The sequence below is a fragment of the Barbatula barbatula genome (genome assembly GCF_947034865.1).
Source record: "Barbatula barbatula genome assembly, chromosome: 7".
NCBI classification, from domain to species: Eukaryota; Metazoa; Chordata; class Actinopteri; order Cypriniformes; family Nemacheilidae; genus Barbatula; species Barbatula barbatula.
In genome coordinates, this window is record NC_136770.1 from 22,945,722 (window position 1) to 22,967,771 (window position 22,050).

General features: G+C 37.9%; 1 protein-coding gene across 1 annotated transcript in view; it reads right to left on the bottom strand.

Annotated features, from left to right (window-relative positions):
- Positions 1-759: 759 nt before the first annotated feature.
- tafa3a (TAFA chemokine like family member 3a) overlaps positions 760-22,050 on the bottom strand; it is a 65,668-nt gene continuing 44,377 nt past the window's right edge. Inside the window, exons 5-7 of the mRNA XM_079460922.1 lie at positions 6,940-7,089; positions 4,770-4,894; positions 760-1,475 (exon numbers count right to left, since the gene is read on the bottom strand). Of these exons, the coding sequence (XP_079317048.1) occupies positions 1,464-1,475; positions 4,770-4,894; positions 6,940-7,089 (287 nt within the window). The 3' untranslated portion in view covers positions 760-1,463. The remainder of the gene's footprint in view (positions 1,476-4,769; positions 4,895-6,939; positions 7,090-22,050) is intronic.

Below are 22,050 nucleotides of genomic sequence, written 5' to 3' on the forward strand. Positions count from 1 at the left end.
GCTGCATGAGCTCAACCTGCCTCGCAGACTGCATGCTAATAATCTGGCATCTGCACAAAAATCTGTATTTCAGAGAACAAACAAAGAGCCTTTGTGTCAGTTTTTAGTGCAAATATTAGCAAATATTTTTATACGATTGAAGATTAGATCCAAGTTGGTGAATGTGTTGCGGCAGATGGATATTACAAGATGCATGCTGGTTGTCTGTTTGTTGGGTGTGCTGTTTGGAAATAGGTGTAGGAACCCGTACTGTATCATTTGTGAGATTGTTGGTCTCGGACAAATCTTCAGAACGAATGAATCGCGCTCATTGCCTTTTTTGTTCACTCTCTTTTTTCCGTCTTCAAAGGCTGACTACGAAGTCATTTTGGATTTCCCATCACAACCCACTTTTGAGTGAACCGTGTTGTTCGACTGACTGTTCGTTCATCATTCAGTCATAAAAGCCGACTGAAAAATAATAAATGTGAATATAATTATTTTGCAAAGTGGCTAAAATAATTCTTAATAATGATGCCCCACCCATAAACATAGCCAACACGCTGAAGCAGATCGTACCAAAACTGTTAATGTAAAGATGTTATTAAAAACATTAATTTAGACCTTTATTACTGTTGGTGTTTTATAGATTTTACAGATTTTAAAGTCATGGCCAAAATGCAGATTAAAATGATGTGTTCTTCTGGTTGCAACGTCCCTGCCAATAAAAGCAGTTTCTCTTTTATGATAGAAAGGTAATCATTCTCCAAACGTACGATTGGACGAGATTTCCCATAGAGATACTTTTATTGGGGATAATACTGACACTTTTACTCAACAGCAGCCACCGAGGCTCTTAAAAACAAACAATAAATCTTTTTGCTATCTTCATTTTCACTGGACCAGACCACTTCGGCTTTTCATCCATTATTAATAACTGTAATTCTTTTCTTTATACTTGCCTCTCGCTTGCACAAGTCCATTTCAAAATGGAGCAGAGTGCCCCAAAAGCAAATCCCAAAATCATTCACCCCACGCTGATCAAAAGATCTCGCCATCGTAGAAGAAGAAAATATTGGCATCAAAGGACAGGGAACTGAATATTAGTGCTTCTGAAACATATATGATTCAAGTAGTAAGTGAACCTTTCAAGTCCACATTTGCTTCAGAAGGAAATATAATCCGTTGTGTCTCTAAACCGATCGTGATGATTCATGGAATATTTACTTTACATCGGGTGTGATGATCTTGTCCAACAATGTTGTATATAAAACAAAGATGAGAGTGTTGCAGACCAAAAATAGAGGGAGATAGAGAAAAAGTATTATCCGTGTGTTTAAATGGTCCATTCCCAAGGAATATCAGAATTCAGCTAGGGTCCAAGAACTTCCAATAGTTGTCAAGTAGACTGAAGTCAATGTATCTTCATTTCCATTTCTTTGATCCAAAAACACTGCTAGTCCCAAATGTGTATTGATCCCAGACTATCGTGTGACCTGAAAAAGAAAAGGGCAAGTTATTACACCATTATTGTCTGCACATTTTTGTCGGTGTACTATATGGCAATGTGATAGTGTCTACAGTGAAAAAACATAAATGTGTCAACCGTTAGATATTTAGTTTACACCGTGTTAGGATGTCGGAGAAATACATAAAAAATGTATGCAATTTATATAAGATTAGATGTGCATGTGTTACATCTGTGGAAATGCCAGACTTAAAGTAAAAATAATCATAATAATAAATAATCATTAATGAAATGAAATGAAACGAAAGAACATAAATTATCTGATGATGGAAGAGACTTTATCTCTTGAACTTTACAGACTCCAGCCATATAAGAATGGAAAAATCTGAAGTTTCCTCTAAGGCACAAGGTGTTAGAGCTAGGATTGACACATGCATGCTGTATCGTCACCTACAAGTGTCATTAACCACACACTCAGCGGTTGCAGACAGAAATAGAGAGGCGGCACGCTAGGGGAACGAAACTGTTAGTTCCTCTGGATCTGAAGGGTTTAGCATGCAAGTCTGGTCCTGCTCCAGCGCTGTAACACAAAAGCACGACTCCGGGTTCACAGGCCGGGACAGGGCAGGTCTCCATGGCCGTGAATGGGAGCGGACTGGCAGGCAGCTGAGGAGAGCGCAGTCTAATCTACACCTTCAGGTCATTGCCAGCAGGCAGCCAGAGGACACACAGAGGATGTGGAATGGGTTCTGGACACCTTTCTCCTCTTTGGTTCTGAAATGTAGTTCGGTGGCCATGACTAAACTTGGCAATTTGATTGAAATTTCAGGCGGGCGAGTTCAGACCCGAGCAAATGTTCAACACGAGACAAAATTCATGAAAACATGAAAATCTAGGATTGTTTTCATTTTAAACTTGATGAACAAAAAGCTAAGTTCACCCCAAAACAGAAATCTGTGTCTAGACAATGGAAGTCAACATGTTGTTCATTGTCCAACATTCTTCGAAATATCTTATTTTGTGTTCTGCAGAAGAAAGAAAGTCATACTGTACAGGTTTGTAATGAGGTTGAATAATTGTTCAAAGAATTAAAATCTTTAGATGAACTATCCCTTTAAAGACGTCCTTTGGTGTCAATAGCAGCACTAGATTTCAGAAACCTCAGTCTTCGCCCCAGCCCAAATTTACGCCATTGGTTGAGTCTATGCTAGAGAATACAACCCTAGCTGTAAACATTTCTGTTTCTGCAGTAACCACACATAAAGTTGTAATGCCTTTTATTTTTATATTCTTTGAACAAACTACTCTAACAATTGTTGTGTTTTTCAACCCAACGATGCGTCAAAAATGGACAACCCCAACCGATGAGTTATGAAGCATCAATTTTCAGAGTGTTGGATACAAATCAGAAAAATGTTTAGTAGGCCTGATTCATTCAGTAAATCACTTCGTTTTTCATTTTTTGTAATTACTTTCGTATCATACTGTATAAATAAGGGTAAAACTAATGTATATTCAAAAGACAACACTGATGGTGGCTACATACACTAGTGTATATTTTATATTACATTATGTGTCAAACGCAAGTTATAATCTCCAAAAAATCTCTTGACCGCATTATAGACCTTTGGAATCGTATCTTTTTCAAAACACATCAGCTGTTACAAAGTCACCCATTAAATCACTATTCAAAAACATGATCTTCAATTGGCTTCAACTACATCATCTTTCGGGATCTCCTCCCTATGTTCGCATGCCTATGGACGACCTGGAGGGCCCAGAGTTTGAGAAAAGCTCCCCACAACCTCCGAGGTCTGCCTGCCGTTGACGTGAGCACAGCGGCATGAATTATTAACAAGGCTAAAGTAAAAAAGGTCTGCCTCACACAGGCCCCCGTGCCCCATGAATAATGGAGAAGCTGAGTGAAGCGCAAGCATTTGGTGAGTCAAACCCCTCAGCCTGATGGATGGCTACAAGCCCAATGTGTCAACGAAACATACACGGTCGCTCGCGAACACGCGGCAGCAAACATCAAAACAATAACTCGCATTAACCTGGGGAAGCGCATCGGTGCCCTGCATTGACTTTCCTAAATATAATGCCAGGCTGCGTTTCTTTTGCCTGGTCTTTTTTCACACAACAAAGGCTATACAGGCTCCAGGGTCGTGTTTTATTTTAAGGCGACGTCAAAAGCGAGAGCGTACAACTAATAAGCTGATAACATGACAGGTTATGAAGGCAGAAAGCCAGGGCGTTCGGTACAAGACTGGAAGCATTCGGAAACATTCGCTTATAGACGGTCTTGTGTTTTATAGACGGTTTCAAAGCAACGACATAAACAAACATTACTGCCCATGCCCGCTTTTGTGGCTATACCTAAATGCGACATAGTTACAGTACATGACCCATTTAACAAATTGTTTATTTCATGCAATTATTGTACAATTAATATTCATATAAATTGATTACAATAGATTATTAGCCACTAGCCAGACCGATAAACAAATACTGTACATACTTGAAGTTAATTTTGGGCCAGGTGTATGAGTCCGATGAAGCCGTCTATAAAATGGCCGAGAAAATATCATTCTTCATTCTACAATCTTTTGTTAAAATAATAATTTAGAAAAAATAATTTCCCAAAACGTGGGAACGACCTGAAATCATTTGATATTGTTAAATTACCCCAATTTTTTATAAATATTTGTTTTGACGGATTGATTACAATTTGTATTACCATAATTTTACTACAAATATCACAGGTAAACTACGGTTACTGTAGGTTAACTATGGTAAATTTGCGGTAACCATGGTTTTGCTAACCAAAAAATATGGCAATTTTCATAGCAATGTTTTAAAATATATGTTTTTTAGTTATTGAATATTTTTATTTATGCAGTGTTTTATTTTTCTAACGATATAGAGGATTGCACACAGAATTTCACAGCTTGCTGACTGACAAACATACAGTACATGTAGTAAGGAAACTGTTTTGTAGGCCACTATAAGGTTTGTTTAAAATATATACAGTATAACATCATGAAAATATGGGTCATAGTCCACCCTGCCCTAAATAGCCAGACTGGTTATTGAAAAACATGTTTCCATTTTACTTTCTTGCAAGGGGTGGATTTCTATTTGTTATTAAATATTTGTATACATTGAATGCTCAGATATGAGTTATATAACCTGAATGTTTTATGACAGAAAAAGAACTGTGCTGTCATTGGATGGGTTTTGTGAAAGTGTATTAAATCAATGTGTATTGTGAAAAGTATGTTACAAACATAAAATTTTACCGAAGTCAAGGCTTCTCTCTCACCTTAGTTGTCTTGACTTTGTTTCCCGTACTGCAGCTCCAGCCCTTCAGATCGGGCAGAACTTTACACTCCTCGCCCTCCATGCAAGGATGCATCTGACACCACCACTTCTGTGCTACTATAGAAGCTGTGAAGAGAGAGAGAGAGATTAAAGATTTCAGTCCTTTGCTCACTCTGTGGGATCTGCCAAGGCGGCAAAGAAACATCCCAAATCACCACGTATCCAATATTTTGAAAGATGAGGCAATGAAGATCGAGAGCAAAAGAAACCTCAGAAGATCTGACTCTCATTCACTGACAAAAGAAATCCAACTACGTCTTTCCATCTCTCTTTCCCAAAAAACATTGATGCTGGTGATGCAGGGAATGTTTGATTCCAAGCCGACGGTTTGAATCCATCACTCCATTGTGGGCTTTGAACTCACTGTACTGTGTGTCTTCAGGGATAAAGGTCTACCTTCCAGTCAAGATGACAGGAGCTGAGGTGGGCAGAAGTTAGATGTAGTCAAGCTGTAAGACTCAATTTTTAATTCAGGCCAAAGTGGTAAAGGGTTGGAGCACATCGAATCAAAATAGAAGCTTTGCTGTGGGTAGTCCAAGCCTATTGATTTTCTGAATCCATCTACAAGCATTTCTTTCATAAAAGCAAAATATAAATATGTATATAAGCTTTCTCTCAAGAAACATTCTTTAAGTTCTAAATCGAAAGGTTTTTTTTTGTCCCCATATATCCGGAAAAAGCACGCGTTGTTGTCTTGGTCCTCAGCAAGGGGTTGCGAGGACCTGTCAGATGCATTAGAGGGCAGAAAAGAAGATCAGGATCGATTGACCCGTCTGGCGAGGGAGGCTGTTGACATGTTATTAGACAAGCGGCCCTCGCTGCACTTCAGCGAACAGCAGGATGACAATGTCACACTCAAACGGACCTCTGACACTCAACTGACAGAACCGACTGATAAGACGGACGGAAATATGGACAGCTATGCTTGAAAAACGGACGGCACGCTTTAAATTGATCATTTGATTTAGGTGCGTTAAAGTTATAAAAGACAAAGGAAAACAGGGTTTGTTATTTGCATTAACAGTCTTGTGTGAAACAACATTTTGTGCATGATGCAACGAACTACGGTTTTGTGGACAGGTTTTTAGGGTACAACCATGCATGTAGATTTAAAAATGCATCATACTACTACTGAAGGTCCAGAAATCCTTATAGCTACATCAACAATATTATTCTTTTTTATCCTTATTTATAAAATAATATATGGGCAGTTTCACTAAAAAGGTTTTTAGGATACAAAAAGCACAGATATTAACAATTGGTGGTTTAAATACAAATGTGAGATCTCTCTTTTTAAAGTTTTTAAAGCATTTGTTTTATTTTTAGTGCATGGTTTGTCATAATCAGGTACTGTAAGTGCCATTTTCAGGATTGTCACATCCATAAAAGTACATATTCCTCTTAAATGGACACATGGAATTTAAAATAAACGACTTTATGTTCTGTGTGTTTTGTGTTGTGCATTATAATTCACAGAAAGTTTGTTGTCTCCCAAAAACCTTGTCGATTTTTATCACATCCTTAACGCTTGTTTATTTTCCTTTTTTAAATAGAAAACGTGGCATAGACTGATATTTTTCTGATGTTTTAACTCTGTCAACAAGGGTTCAGAAAAATATGAACAAATGGTTCATTATACTGGTAACAAATGTTTTTTATCATCAATAACGCTGCAAATGCTCATATGCAGGAATGTCATTTCTGAAAAAAGTTTATTAAAATATGTTTTAATTGGTGTATCGAATATTGTCTTTGTACTATAATGCATTAATAAAATTGAAATGTTAATTGTTTAAATTATATATAAATACTATTTAAAAATATAATATAATGCAATAATATGAACATTTTACATAAATATATATATATATATATATATATATATTTTTATATTAAATATAACAATACAAAACATAACAATAACATATATACACGTACTATATATGTGTGTGCACGTCTGCACTTAAAATGTATATTTATTTTAAATATACAGCACAAACGTACAGTATACAGTAAATGTACCAATGCATCCCATGTCCATTCTGTTTGTTACAGTTCACAAAAAGCAAACACGCAACAGATCAAAAGTAAAGAGACAAACACAATCTTACCGTCCACGCAGGAGGGAGCTGCTCTTGTCGTCCCTGCAACCTGCCCAGGGAAGCAAGAACACTTGACAGTTTGGGAACGTTCCTCGATTTTATTCTTGTTGCAGCAGCGGTGGGCTGCGATGACCTCACAGGTTCCTGCTTTGACGTGCACTGAGGAAAAACAGCAAGGACAGACAGTCTATTAAAATCAGCCAGCTGTTTCAACCTTCCCTCGCCGGCGAGCAGTCAATGCATATTCTGCGGTTTGCTGAAATACGATGGAAACAAATTCCACGGCGTGGAAGCGGGGTGCTGCTTTATCCGTGTAAATGCACACAGTTTGCAGTGTCACAGGTCAGATATCAGATGAAAATGGTATTCCAAAATCAGCAGGTTGTTTTGTGTTTTACTTTTGTAGTAAATAAAACGAATAGCATGTGAAATAATAACTGCAGACCTTTAAGTATCCCGAAGGATCCATTTATTTGTTTGTCTGATTTCTATGTCCTTTCTATGAACAACAGCACGGTGGGACATATAAAAACGTCTGTATTTACCCATCCTTTTCAAGCACTTATTCAAGAGTTTAAAAAAAGGAAAGCATAAAAAACATTTTGAAAGTTTTAGTGTACCTTTCAAAACAGCCTTAATTGCATTGGTAAAGATTTTCAATTTAAGACTCGAGTTAAAAATTGATTGAAAAAGAGGCCTCCATTTTCCCATTAGCTGGCCAATCTCAAAATCTCATCAACAACATTAAAAACATTTTGCCTCCAATCAATAAAAGGCCTTTAACGTGCACACAAAAGGGTCTGTCGAGCGGCGGGCCGATTGAGGCCATGGAAAAGAAAACAGAGATTTGCCGATGCGAGGGCTGCCGGGTGAAGGGCTGAACGTCTTTTGTGTGATTATCTCGCATCCCGCGCGCACCGCAGGACCAAAGTTAATTTCGAAAAGTTTGAGGGGATGCAAATTGAATATTCAACGGTGGAGTTTGTTCCAACAGCTCATAGAAAATGATTGCTTTGACGAATTCGATGTGCCTTACCGCACTCATTTGTGCATCTTTGAACCGCTGCGCTTGTAAAAATCCATAACAACAACAAACCGAGGTGGGCGATTCAAGAGGATGGAAAAGAGGCTGAAATCTTTAAAGCTGGGTTTAACAGTCGACAAACGTTGACATACATGTGACATACATGTGACTTATTATTGACTTACATATATTGACTTATATAGTAGACCAGAGGTGTCCAAAACTTATCTCTCTATTTTTGTCAAAAAGATGAATATTTACAGTTTCATTTTCCTCTGGTTAATAAAGTAAGTTCAAGTTTGCTTTCATTCTACCCCAGCATCACAAATAAATGCAGATTCTATTATCTCCAGACAAGAGAGTGTGCACCATGGGTACACCGGGGTTGAATAAATGAAGCGATTCGGCTACATAAGGTGATGTTTTTGCTATTCTGGCCCTCGATCTAAAATAAGTGTGACATCTCTGTGGTCGAGCATGGGCCAACGTCATCGACACACATACCTTGGGCAGAACCTGAATAAATAAAATTGAAATTACATGCAAGCTATATTTGGCACCATAAATGAATGTTTGTTTGGCACATTTAAAAAGTGTTCATTGACCCAGTCACATTGAAATTGAATCATTTTAAAATGTAACTTTCCTAGGAACTGAATGTGTTGAGTTCTGATCCTGGAACAGCCCTTTACCTGCCATGGAAAAGCTTTGGATAGCATCATTCATTAAGCTGTAGGAACAGGCTGGAAGGGATCGGAGAAACAGTGCGAACTACTGATTAAACCATAACCCCTTTCAACCAAGGTCATAAACAAGCCAACCCAACCTATAGACACTACATGTGTATACGTGAGCAATCGACTCCCCTAAACATTCAGCGGTCGGTGCTTAGCAAGGTGCCCCCAGCTCAACGCAGAGAATAAAAACAACTATTCATGTCTCTACGTTAGCGGTCTGAAACCTTTTCTTTTTCTGGACATCTGTGCAAAATGTCAGTGGACTGCGATCGATAATTTTCACTTAAGGTGCTCGGGCAGGTCGTCCGGTGGAATCGGGGGGTGTCTGCCGTGCCAGCAGGTAAAGCCTGATCTGGACGCTAACAGTGATGCACGCTGGCATTAATCTAAGTCCCCGCTTTCAACAACATCCATCGAAACCTAAACCGACCAGTACCATAGTGCCAATAAAATAGAAGGGGACAAAGAAAGCACAAGGACTATCTTTCCTAATTTGCATAATTTACATAATTTTTTATTATATGATCATAAACAAATTGTTTTTATTAGATTTCCATAATATCTTTTTTATTATGACATTATTGATGCACGCTGGCATTGCTCCTAAACCCTGCTTTTAACAACAAAACAACATCCACTAAACCGAACTTGCCCAGTTCAATAACGCCAATAAAATGGAAGGGGAGGAACAAAGCACAAAGACTTTATCTTAACTCATTTACATAATTATATATTATATGATTACATGTACGTTTTTATTTGATATTAATATAGAACATTCCAATTAAAGTATATTACATGATATTATAAAATGCATATGTTATCTTATTTTTTTATTATAATATAGTATAATAAACACAATATTCTACTATATTAGATTTTAATTATATAATTGTATTCTTTTTATTTTTACATTTAAGAACCCGAAAGACTCAGTTTATATGTAGGTCTTTTGCGTTGAGGTGGAATAAATGACGTGTCATATGGTCACTTCCGTGCGATATAACACGATGACAAAACTGCTCGCTCTTCCAAACGAAATCAATCTAAAAACTATACGTATGCTTCGGCCAAAAAGTCTGTCAATGACAAACATATGGTTATTTCACAGGATTTGCAAATGTTGCCGGCGCTTGTCAGAAGCGGTTAGGATCTAAAAGTCTCCATGCACTTTCTCATTAATGCGAGTTGAAGGGTAAAATCAAATAACATTGGGATGTGTGACATTTTCGGCAAGGGTAAAGGCCATTTAAAAATAAAACGGAACAGATTGCTGCCTCAGATGCAAGCATGGGCATTAAAGGGATACTCCACCCAAAAATGAAAATTCTGTCATGAATTACTTGTTTCAAACATGTATGCATTTCTTTGTTCGGTTAAACACAAAGAGAGATAATGTAATAATTTTGGCGACCAACAGTTCTGAACCGCCATTGACTGCCATAGTAGGAAAAATGTTAATGGCAGTCAAAGGTGCCCCAGAACTGCTTGTTTTCCTTCATTCCTCAAAATATCTTCTTTTGTGTTCAACAGATCCAAAATATTACAAAAAATATTCCCTACAATTCTAGCCAACGGTGCTTCAGAATTGTTGGCTGCTAACATCATTCCAAAAATATTTCCTTGTGTTCAACATTTTTAAGTGGAGTATCCCCTTACTTTTTCGGTCTGCCGTTGATGGGCTTTTAGGAGCTGCGAGGTCCTTTTTCTCCGAACAGTCAGCGAACATATCGGCGAATAACAAAAAAGCAGAGAAAAACTCTCAAATGTTTCTGCTACGCTTCTATCAAATTAGCATAAAACAGCCGACCTCCGTTTAGCCGCGCACGCGAGAGAGATAAATGACAGACTCTGTGTTCGCAAAATTGTTATTCAAAGGTTGTTTTTCACATCGTGATGAAGAGGCTGAATGAGAATATAAGCGCACGGTACTTAACCGCTAAAGTAAAGGCTGTCTAAATATCACTGTACAGTTCAGACGAAATGCGGAAAACAAATTACTAAACCATCATTAGATGAGGGCACGCCAGAACGGTTATTATGTTGCCATGCCACACAAAAGCACAAAGGGATATCATGAAAGGTTTGACGTGCATTCATTGCATTCTTTATATTTCTCAACTCTGCTTGAATGTTTTGAACACAAACCTTCGTTCGTACCCTTAAAGCTACAGTGACAATTTCTCAGTAACTGGAAAAACTTGAATCTGTAACACATGTCAGCTCGATACAACAAACCTAAAAAAACTAAAGCCAGTCAAGAATGTTATCTATAAAAAGGATATTTTTTAAATAGTTTACTTTTTTTATCTGAAGAAACAAACATTGGTTCAGGTCCCAGTTCAAGCAGTGAAGTCTGTTAGTTCAATCTTCAACCAAACACAACATCATCGCCACAGAGCCGCGGTAGTCTGACTCTCCAACCCAAGGGGTTGACAGACAATATCAGCCTCAGCGGTTCAATGGAGCACAAAGCGTGCGTGTGTGTTGCGTGATATTCCGAGCCCGATACGTTCAAGAAAGAAGGACTCTTCACAGCAGCAAAGAACCATCTGCTCCGCCATCAATGTTCTACGTTCAATGAGGAGGAAGGGGAATATTGATTTAGTCATCCGAGAGTTAAATAACATCATGAAGTATTCATTAAAGTTGCACTGACCAGATCACGCCAGCACATCCGCAGAACACCCTTTAACTTTAAAAAACACAAGTCACATTTTAACTTTAGTAAGTTTAGGTAGAAATCCACTAATGTATCATGTACAACAATAATACAATGCAAAAATATTGCTTTCATTGTGCAATTTTAATGCTTATTAAAAAGTAATGAAAACAAATCATTCATTTTGATGTGTTTTGCTTTGGATGTAGGCCTACTGTATGTACGTATTAACTCAATAACAGATAATGCATTGCATATAAACTATATACCCAATTTCACAGAGAACATTAAAATCTATATAATTCATTTTAGGAAAGGCCTTTTTGTTTGTGAATAAAAATTTTAATATGTGGCATAGGACTGAGAAAAAGTGTATTTAATTAAAAAATATACTATGATAAGCTACATTTGTACATGACAAAATATAAGGAGTGTCTTGGAACGTTCTTAAAGAAATAGTTCAGCCCAAAATAACAACTCTGTCTTTATTTATTCACCATCATGTCATTTAAAACCTCTATATGACTCTTTCTTCTGTTGAACACAAAAGAAGATATTTTGAGAAATGTCTCAGTGTGTACATACAACGGAAGTCAATGGGGTTCAATGTTCTTCAAAATATCTTCTTTTATTTTCTGCAGAAGAAAGAAAGTCATACAGGTTTAGAATGACATGAAAGTGGGTAAAAAATAAAATAATTGTTATACTTACAGGTGAAATATCCCACTCAATTCAACAGTACTAGGCCTATATTGAGTAGCACATTAGTGCTAGCACATTCTCCAAGATGCGAGGCAGGAAATAAGTCCAGTCCTTTTACTCCCATCAAGCTAACTTTCGCCTCGTCCGTCCTAACACTTATTACTCAGTGTGACTGTAGTGAACAGAACGAGAAATACTTTTCTCTTCGACCAGAGACAGAAATTGAAGCAGAGTGGCAACCCTATTACCATACCATCGCCATGGCAATTTACAGCAAGTCACTTATGAAATTGTTATGAGGCAATAGGAGGGCTAGCCATCTGGCCTAAAAAAATGGAAGATCAAACGTCTCGACTCAACTGCACCGGTTACCTGATCGGAGATGTTTGGCTGTGTTTGTGAGGTGTGACGGTCTCTAAAAAGTCTAAATGAATAGATGTCACATCTAATGCGTTTTACCGGGTCAGCTCTTTGACACAAATGCGTTGTGTTTTTATCTGACACCAGACGCATTGCGATAACCATCGGGCCGTGAAAGCGTGGGCTAGGGCTCTGACAGCAAATTTTCGCCTGCCAGATACGGCCGTTGAGGTCCTGCTTAAGAAAAAAAACACACACACGCACGGCTAAACTTTGTGGTTAGCGAAGGGTAATATGGAGTCATCACTCCCAAAACAAGAGCGAGTCTAGGCAGAGGTCCAATCCTTGTGCTGGTGTAAACAGACCTGAAAAGCACACAACATCTTGATTTTAATGCTGAGACGTATACAGTTGTACTGTATGCTGACTGGTGTCTAGTTTAAGAGTCTTTGGTGTCATTTGAATCAGGCCAAAATCAGATTTTTCCCCCTCATTTGACATAGTGTAGATGTTTGACATTGACCCAAAAAAATATAAATGTTCAATATTGATATTCTAAAAAAGGGGACAAACCCAAACGTTGGGTTAGAAATGAACCTCTGCTGGGTTGTTTTAGCATAAAAAGCTGCGTTGATTCAATCCATGGGCCAGGTATTTACATTTTTGGGGTTTCATTTATAGTGAAAATTCTGTCATCATTTATTCACCCTCTGTCATTTCATTACGAATGAAGAAGATATTTTGAAGAATGTTGGTAACCGGCACCCTTTCACTTGCATTGCTTTCGTGTCCATACAAAAGAAGTGAATTGGTGCCGATGCGGTTCGGTTACCAACTTTCTTTGAAATATCGTCTTTTGTGTTCTGCGGAAGAAAGAATTTATACAGGTCTGATGTGACAAGAGGTCGAGTAAATGATGGCAGTATTTTAATTTTGGGGTAAACTATCCCTTTAACTGGCAGGTTGGGTTTGACCCAACTATTGGTTACAAACAAACCAGCATTTTTTTAGCTTGAAAGGTTCAGCTTAAAGCTACATTTACATTTAGTGTATTAAATGTATACACTTTTTATTTTAGCCAAATTAAGCCTACCACAGTATACAAAGCAATGTTTTTGAAAATTTTATTAAAAATCATTTTTCTGTCTAAACAACCAATATCATTAAATACTCTCACTAGGATACACAATGCACATATTAACACAGCCTCTCATCGACCCCTCCATTGCGCGAACACAAATGTGTGTAGTAACAGGGAATGCAACGTTATTCTTACTTTAAGAAGGCCATCTTTTCATCTCTTGGTGTGAGCTCACAAACTCACAGCAGAACGTGAAACATCCATTATTATTTAACACAACCGGAGACATTTTTCTGTTGGCATTACATTTATTAAAAAGCTTTGCAATTCTTCCCTAATATGCAAGATAATCATTGTGCGATAATCGTCAAATCTGTATTTACACGAGCACTTAAACAGATTCAGAAAAATTATATTTGCAATTTAGGTCAACACATTACCATAGCGCTTAATGATGCAACGCTAGTGATTCCAAAACAGTCCACAGACCATTGCTTACCATTCCCCCACTGTAAATAACATTCATCACAACGCTATCCGTTTGAAGGATCTATCTGGCTTGATCTATCTCCATGGTGTGTATTTTACTGCAGACGCCAGGGTGCACATTTTGGTCAAGCAAAAGGTTTGGTGACAGATTGCCGTGGCCGACATATTCGGAGCACATGGGCCAAAGGCTCAAATGAACCTTAGTCCCACACCATCCATCTCCACATTGCACCATTAATGGCCGTCTCTGATCAATGTCTCTCCCCTGAGGAATCACACACACATCTCAGTCAATGGTCTCTGAATGTTATTACATTTCGGTTGTCGTGACAAAAGCAACACACCGAAACTAATAGAGTCGGTGTCACTGTTTGATGGCCGCCTGGCGAATGGCAGATGAAATGAAAAGGTGAAGAACATCATTGCAGAAATAGTATTACGTCCAAAGAAAGACAAAAGAAGCAGTTATTATAGATTTACTTATCAAATATATACTGCATAACGCATAATATGCACAATACTAAAAACAGATATACGTATATCTGCAAGATTCATTCGTGGTGCTTAAATAAACATTAGAAGCTTTACTGTAAGTCTTGCCTGGCTGCCGTTTGGTTTATTTGGGAATTGAAGATCACTTTTCTCACTTCTGAGACTTTTATTACACCTGGCGGTCAGGGCGTTTTTGTCTAGGCGAGTACTTTGAAGAGCTTTCAAGATGATAGCGTCAATATTTAGTTACTTTTCACACACGTTAGAAGCACATTCAAGGTCATGAGACATATTATCTAGATCCAAGCATCTCAAGCTCCTGAAAATAAGCAACGTAACGTAAAATATCATTTTTGAAGGATGTTTTTATTAAAAAAAGACAAAAGATTTAATAGTATGCGTGTTCTGTGGTGTAGCTTGTACATGCACAAATCTCAAAGCTGTTAAATTATGGTTATTAATATCTAGTCTACCAGAGGGGTAATAATCATTATAACTGCCATTACTTTAAAAGATCGATGCTTTAATGTCTCTGTCTAACTGTTCATATCATTCCAATAAACCCATGACTACCAAAGCTTAGGAAAAAATACAGTACAATACAACGGTTTCTCTTAAACTGCAATGAGAATAAAAGTAGATTTTGGCTCAATTCTGTCACAGCAATCTTATGTTTTCTGGAGTTTCAGAAGAATTTCAACAAGGTCTCAAACGGTGCTCAAATTATTATTATTTTAAGCTTTACACTCTTACTATATTTCAATACTTGTTTTATGTATATCCTCTAAGAACCTGAAACACAAACCTCTTAGACAAACCTGATACTTTCAATTGTATATAAATCTTTTTTTGACTTTCTTTAAAGTCAGTGAGTAGTATAGCTGTCAAGTCGTAACGCTCAAATTTCACAGAAAGGAAGATATTTTCTTTAACAGAAATCAACGAATGGCTCCTTGGGACGACTTTTTCCTGGGTTAGTGACATCATGAATCCCAAAATTTACATTAATTCAGCCCCCTGAAACACGGAAGCGGTAGACCAATCAAAAAAGACTGGCTCAGCTCAACCAATCAGAGCGTTTCAAAAGGAGGGACTTCATAGAACCAGGAACTCAATAGCCAGTTTTCTTAGAATCGAGATGATTTGTAAAACACATCTTGAAATTTGTAATGTACAGCTAAAGCATTTTTTTGAAAATCAAAACATGAACACCTATCGTTCAGCACAATAAAGAAAAACAGGGAAAATACGACCCCTTTAAGAATACCTAACAACCTCTAACTAATAAAGAACATAATTTTCCTCGGGAACAGCGCATCAAGTTGTGAAAACAACCAGATGTCCATGTTCATTTATCTGAATGTTCTTTTATTGCATTTGCATTCTCTGACTGCAGTCATGTTTGCTCTAAATAGCATGCCGTCTCCACCTTAAAGTGCCAGGAATGTTTTATGTCTTACATATGCACACACACACACACACACACACACACGTACATGTTCTGAGCCTGCAATATACGACTGACAGTAAAGATGTCATCACACTTGCTGCCGTGGTAACAAACAACACCAATCAGCTTCCTGCGCAGTCATGTTCAAGTTGAAGGTAAGAGGACCGTGAACTGAAATAAACAAAACCACAACTAATCTTGACAGCAATGTTTTCCAATGATCTCAAAGAGCTGTTGATCTGAAGATTATATTATTTGCTTCCATTAGAAAACTAGATTAGTAACTAATGAAAATCAGCCAATAAGAGCCCAGAATCGATGGGAACTCGCCTCCGTCGCTTTGACCCGCCAGCCTGACAAGCGGGTCTGTATACGGCGCCACCATGGCAGCAGGATCAGATGGCTGCTTGTCGGAACTGGATTACTTATTCCTGTTGCAAGTCTTGTCTATGGTGTTTTGTGTACATGTTTTTCTCCTCACCTTCCCCATATTATGCTTTATCTTCTTCGAAAAATACATTTCGTTGCACTGTGCTTGTATGTGTGTAATGACAATACATTGAATCCAATCCAAAAATTCTGTTTTAAAAGCATGTATTGGTCCGACCTCAAGAAAGAATAAATTAGAGCCCGACCGATATGGATTTTTGGGGGCCGATGCCGATGCCGATATTAACTTGAAAAGAGCCGATTTATAAGCCGATATTTTGATTTTGAAAATAAACTGGATATTAGACCCTTTTCCTATAAACTGCACTTACACAACATTCAATAGCAAAATATCTGCCTGTTCTAGGTATGTGGGCTGTATAAACCATTTTCCAGAAGGGATGTTAAAAAAAGCCTTAGATTACAGTCTCAATGACTAAACAATTGCACATTTAAAGTATATATTTTTCAATGATCACAAAACAGTCTGGTTTTAAACATTTAACACTTTTATTTACTTCCAGTTGAAGCTGGTTTTAACAGTGTGTACTGTAAATAAATTATAAGTTAAAGTTAAAGTAAAAGAGCTATACCAAACAAATTCAATATTCCACAAAACCATAATAAAATTAAAATAAGTTAAATGTATAGCTACATATACAATAAATAAATATAAAATAAATAAATAATACCAAAATATAATTAAAACAATGTAGAATGTTCTCAAAACGTTGTAACCTTTAGATAACGTTCCCCTAACGTTGTAACCTTACACAACTGTCTGTGCATGAGCAGGAATTAATTATTATATATTGGCAGGAATGAATGAACAGGCAAACTTTAACTTGATTAGTGTTAGAATAACGTAACAGTTGTTTTTTCAAGGCACGCTGTACATAACTTCTAGTCATTTACTACACGCGCCCCCTGCCACAGATACGCGGTCATTATGTGGGAAACACTGCAGATATATTTACAATAAGTTAAACGCTAACGTTATAGTTTGACCTCTTATTAACGTTCGCGTTCTGACAGCGGGCTGACCTGGGCGGACTCGGAGACCGCCAGCACCCGGCGGAAGAAGCCGAGTTTCAAGCTAGCGGCTCGCCGGGCCGGCCGATCCGGGAAAGAGGCGCCATTTCCGGATTGAAAACGGCCGACGTTTCGGTCCGTATCTCCGCGAGGGAATGTCGCAGCGATGCGTGGCCGGGCTCGTTGGAAAGGTCTCGGCCGTCCCGTTCGAACGACGCCGCTGTTGTCAACTGGGGAGTTGCAGACCGCCCTCTGGTGGGCAAACTATGCAACACTCATAACATGAGTGAAGCATGAGACTCTTTTTCTCATGTTTTATCGGCCGTTATAAACGCCGATGCCGATTTAAATGCCATTAGCTCATATCGGCCGATAATATCGGCCGGCCGATATATCGGTCGGGCTCTAGAATAAATGTAATGTTTTCTAGGATGACTACAATAAAGATAATTTAATGTTGTATAATTAAATACACTGTTGGAATTATTCTGGATTTCATTAACACTATGTTAATCCATGTGTTGTTTCACCGTTCTGATGTCTTAAAGGGACACTTCACTCAAAAAGGAAAATTCTGTCATCGTTTACTCACCTTCGAGTTGTTCCAAATCTCTATAAATGTCGTCGTTTTGATGAACACAGAGAAAGATATTTGAAAGAATGCTTGTAGACAAACAGATTTAGTTCCCCATTGACTCCAATAGTAGGAAAATGACAGCAAACAGTTCAGTGGCACTTTTGACATTGCACTATGGTAGTCAATAGGGGGCAAAATCTGTCTGGTTATAAGAATTCTTCCAAATGTTTTTCTGAACAAATAAATGTATGCAGATTTGGAACAACTCGAAGGTGTGTAAATGATGACAGAATTTTCAGTTCTTAGTGAAGTATCTCTTTAACTATCATTCTAAAATGTGGAAAAAAAGTAGCATTAAACATGAATCTCGGGAACAGGGTTCAGACTAGGTGATCAACAACAGCAATGCATGCGAGAGCCCTCATGACTCGCTCCATGACTCACTCGACGGCATCTTTTTGCGTCGAGGTGAAATTCTGCAAGTATTAATTGTTAACTGCCCGAATTACAATGAGCGTTGAGCAAAGCTGCCGCCAAAAGAAGCTGAAATATCACACTTATGAATTCTTAACAGTCTAAATGACTTTAACTGAGGTCTATTCAAGAATCATTAACCTGCTGCATGTTAGCTGCTGGTCATAATTAATTCACATTTGAGCCGAACATGGCATTGCTCTCTAACACTTTGTTAGTCATAATTTAACCAGAGTCAGTTTTCTCGGAGTATCACCGGTCATTCTGGGTCACGAGGCAGCGATTGGACAGTGTATTAAATATGAGCCCTAAATTAGTCACTGCAAAATTGATTTTTTCCTCTTCTGGGGATGAGTTATTGGTCGCTTTTCATATTTCCTATTGAAACGGAAAGATGGGGCAGAGCGTAACGCGAAAAATGATGACAATTACCAAGCAAGTTTCAGACTGTGTAAATACAAAATGTGCCTTTCAAAATGCACATCTTGAATACGTAAAAACATGTCCCATGGGACATTTTAATCGCTCGGATGTTGCTTTTGGATTACTCGGAAGATATTATAGATCTCTATTTGATTTAAGTCTCAGATATTTCTCCTAAAATTGCTTAAAAAATTAAAATAGAAACAAATGAGACGATTGTAAAAAGTGTGGAGGTTTGAATGAAGGTAGGCTGTAGAGGTAAATTAATCTGGATTTGGGTCAATTTGATGGGAAATTATTCAGTTCATATTGAGATCTTCAATAATATTGATTTATGCCCCAATCTCAGCTCAGTTTCTGACATTGTTCAGATCTCAGGACAAGTATCTGAGACGCAGAAAACAGATAAATAGAAGCCAGTGAAAACAAATTTACGTCTCTTATGTCTCAGATTTTGATGAAAGATAACAAATATCTCTTAAACAAGGTCAACTGCTCAATGATATTGTTTGTTTATTTGATGTCGACTATGAACGTTATTCGTCACATTATTAAGGCCTAATACGCATAGTATCGCCTATATGAAGAACTGATAGACTTCACCCGTTCTAGTCCTGTTCTAAAACAATCCCTTTAACCAGACCCAAACCACCTGCATTCGTTTTCGAGAAACGAAACCAATCAATGGTGACAACCAACAAACCTGGAGAAAGCCACACGGCCTTCTCTCCTCTCGCACACATTCTTTCACCCCTCCCGCGAAAGATGCGCGCTCGTAAATGTCTTCCAGGATTGATATCATATTATTACTTGCACTTATTGAGTGGGTAGTTTCAAAGGGACAGTTATTAAAGCAAATATCTTTAATTTACGATCCGGGGCCATCCATCTGTTCTAGTAATAACAGCGAGGAATTACTTATTAGACTTGAGAAAGAGATATTGATATTTCCTGACAAATCCTCTGCCCGCTGAAAATATAACTGTGCTCCGACCATGAAATGCGACTCTAACGGAGGTGCGTAAACGAACCGTGAGAAAAAATAGCCTTCATTATCGTAGTGCCACAGAGAAATCTAAAACTATGATTGAATTTCACCACGCAGGTCCGCCATTTTGTGATAATCAGTGCAGATACAGTACAGTATGTGTGTGTTGAATACATAAAAACATTTTCCCTTTCTCAAGCATACTGCGCGGTGTTCCTGTTATAAATCGATTGATACTTAACCGTAAGAAAAACAAATCCCAATGAGATAAATGGAGAGCAAATGAAAACGTTCCGTGTCCCGGATATTCTTCCCCTGAGGAAAAAGACCTAGAGATCTCACAAATGTCTGCATTACAAAAAGTCAAATTGATTTACAATTCCGATATGAACTCAAACATTTCAGTTGGTTTTGGAATAAATCTATTTTAATTTAACATTTTCTTTTAAGCACTAGACCTTAACACAAAGATGCAAGACCTTTGCAAACTGACAACCTTACAATTCAGTCTTAAAAGCCGACTCTTAAACAAGACGTACTTAATTTCTTTTCTGTGTTCCGGTAAAAAATCTCTCAAAACTGATGGCTAAATTGCTGGGTCCTAGAGCTCTACAAATAACCCCTTTGAAAAAAATGCATTAAGTCATTTTGAAAGCATCACGGCGGTGACATTAACACGCTGTTCTCTGCGCTGACCGCTGGGCTGGTGTCAGCGTTTCTCTGCTAATTGCCTCCATCAGTTAAAATCGTTATGATCCTCTTTTATTTCACCCAAAATAGAAACGCCCGTGTTGCTCAGAGTCGCCGGCTGCCCGCCAGGACGTCTCAATGGCTGCTAATGAGATGCTAGTAATGAGTAATGGTCCGCCGTTTGAACAGTGATTTATATATAAAAGTCTGACGGTTATAATAATCGGAAAAAAGAGCTACTGGCTCAGAAAAGATGAATAAATATCGCTGGATGCGTTTAAAACAAAAACAATTTAACTGCACCAATCCAACGTTTGGACACATCTCATTCTGCTACTCTTTTTCATGTTTCAGGATAACATTAATTTATTAGAAACATATAAGATCTGCAATTCATAGTAAGAAAAAATGGGTACTACATTTGACATTTTTATTGCACAAGCCCTTTAGATTTGAAAGGATTTTGATCGACTTTCATATTTTATCGTTCAAAATCGTTCTGAAAGTTTATAACCATATGAACAATATTGTCCCTCTGTATGATTATTATTGCTGTATTTTCTTAAATTTAGAACGGTTTTTAAATATTATCCTTACAGCTCTGCATCTTGAAGCGTTCTTTCAAGCAGCATCGTGAAAGATGACCCAAGCTCACTTATTGTTAAAATGACATTATTCTGAGACCTTTGCCACACTATCCTGATAAATAAAATTCTTACAATCCGAGGTAAACATCACCTTAGGCAAATGCCATCTTAGACAAATGAAACAATTATTACCTTTTAAATGCAACAATTATAAGGTATGGCTGAGCTCTGTCCATTTATTTACATTTCCATCCATTGATCTTTGATTCAATCTCTCTGTTTTAATCTATAGTTTATCTTCCACCGCATCTTTAAACGTTACACCATGTCTTTACCCTAATGTGCTGTGAAATCTGTGCCACATCTACAGTGTAAGTCCCGTAGGAAAAAGTGACCTGTCCTGCAGACACCGTAATGTCACTGGCCGAATGTTCAGTTGTCTCTTTCTCTCTCTGTCACAGACTATCGCTATAGTGTGTACCGAGGCATACACTTTTTCCCTTGTAGACATAAAAACTCACTCTAGGCTGAAATTCAGAAGTCAATTCAGCCCACATGTACAGTAAGTGAATATGGAAATATCCCCTAACAGCTGAATTTAACTGAAAACCGACAGCAAGGATCCTCACATAAATCACAAACCCACAGTGGACCAAAAAGTGTTTCAACATTAGAGGCACAAAGTAAAGTGAAGAAATGATGCGGGACATTTCGCAATCGCTGTTTGTCTGCACATGTGTCTGTCTTCTTGTCTGTCTGCATACCTTTCTATATATCTGTCTGTCTGCCTGCCTATCTGTCCGTCTGTCTATAGCTTAATTATCTGTATGACTGTCTGTGTCACTGTCTGTGTCTCTGTCTGCCTGCCTGCCTGCCTCTGTCTCTGTCTCTATCTGCCTGTCTGTCAGTCTGTCTGCCTTCCT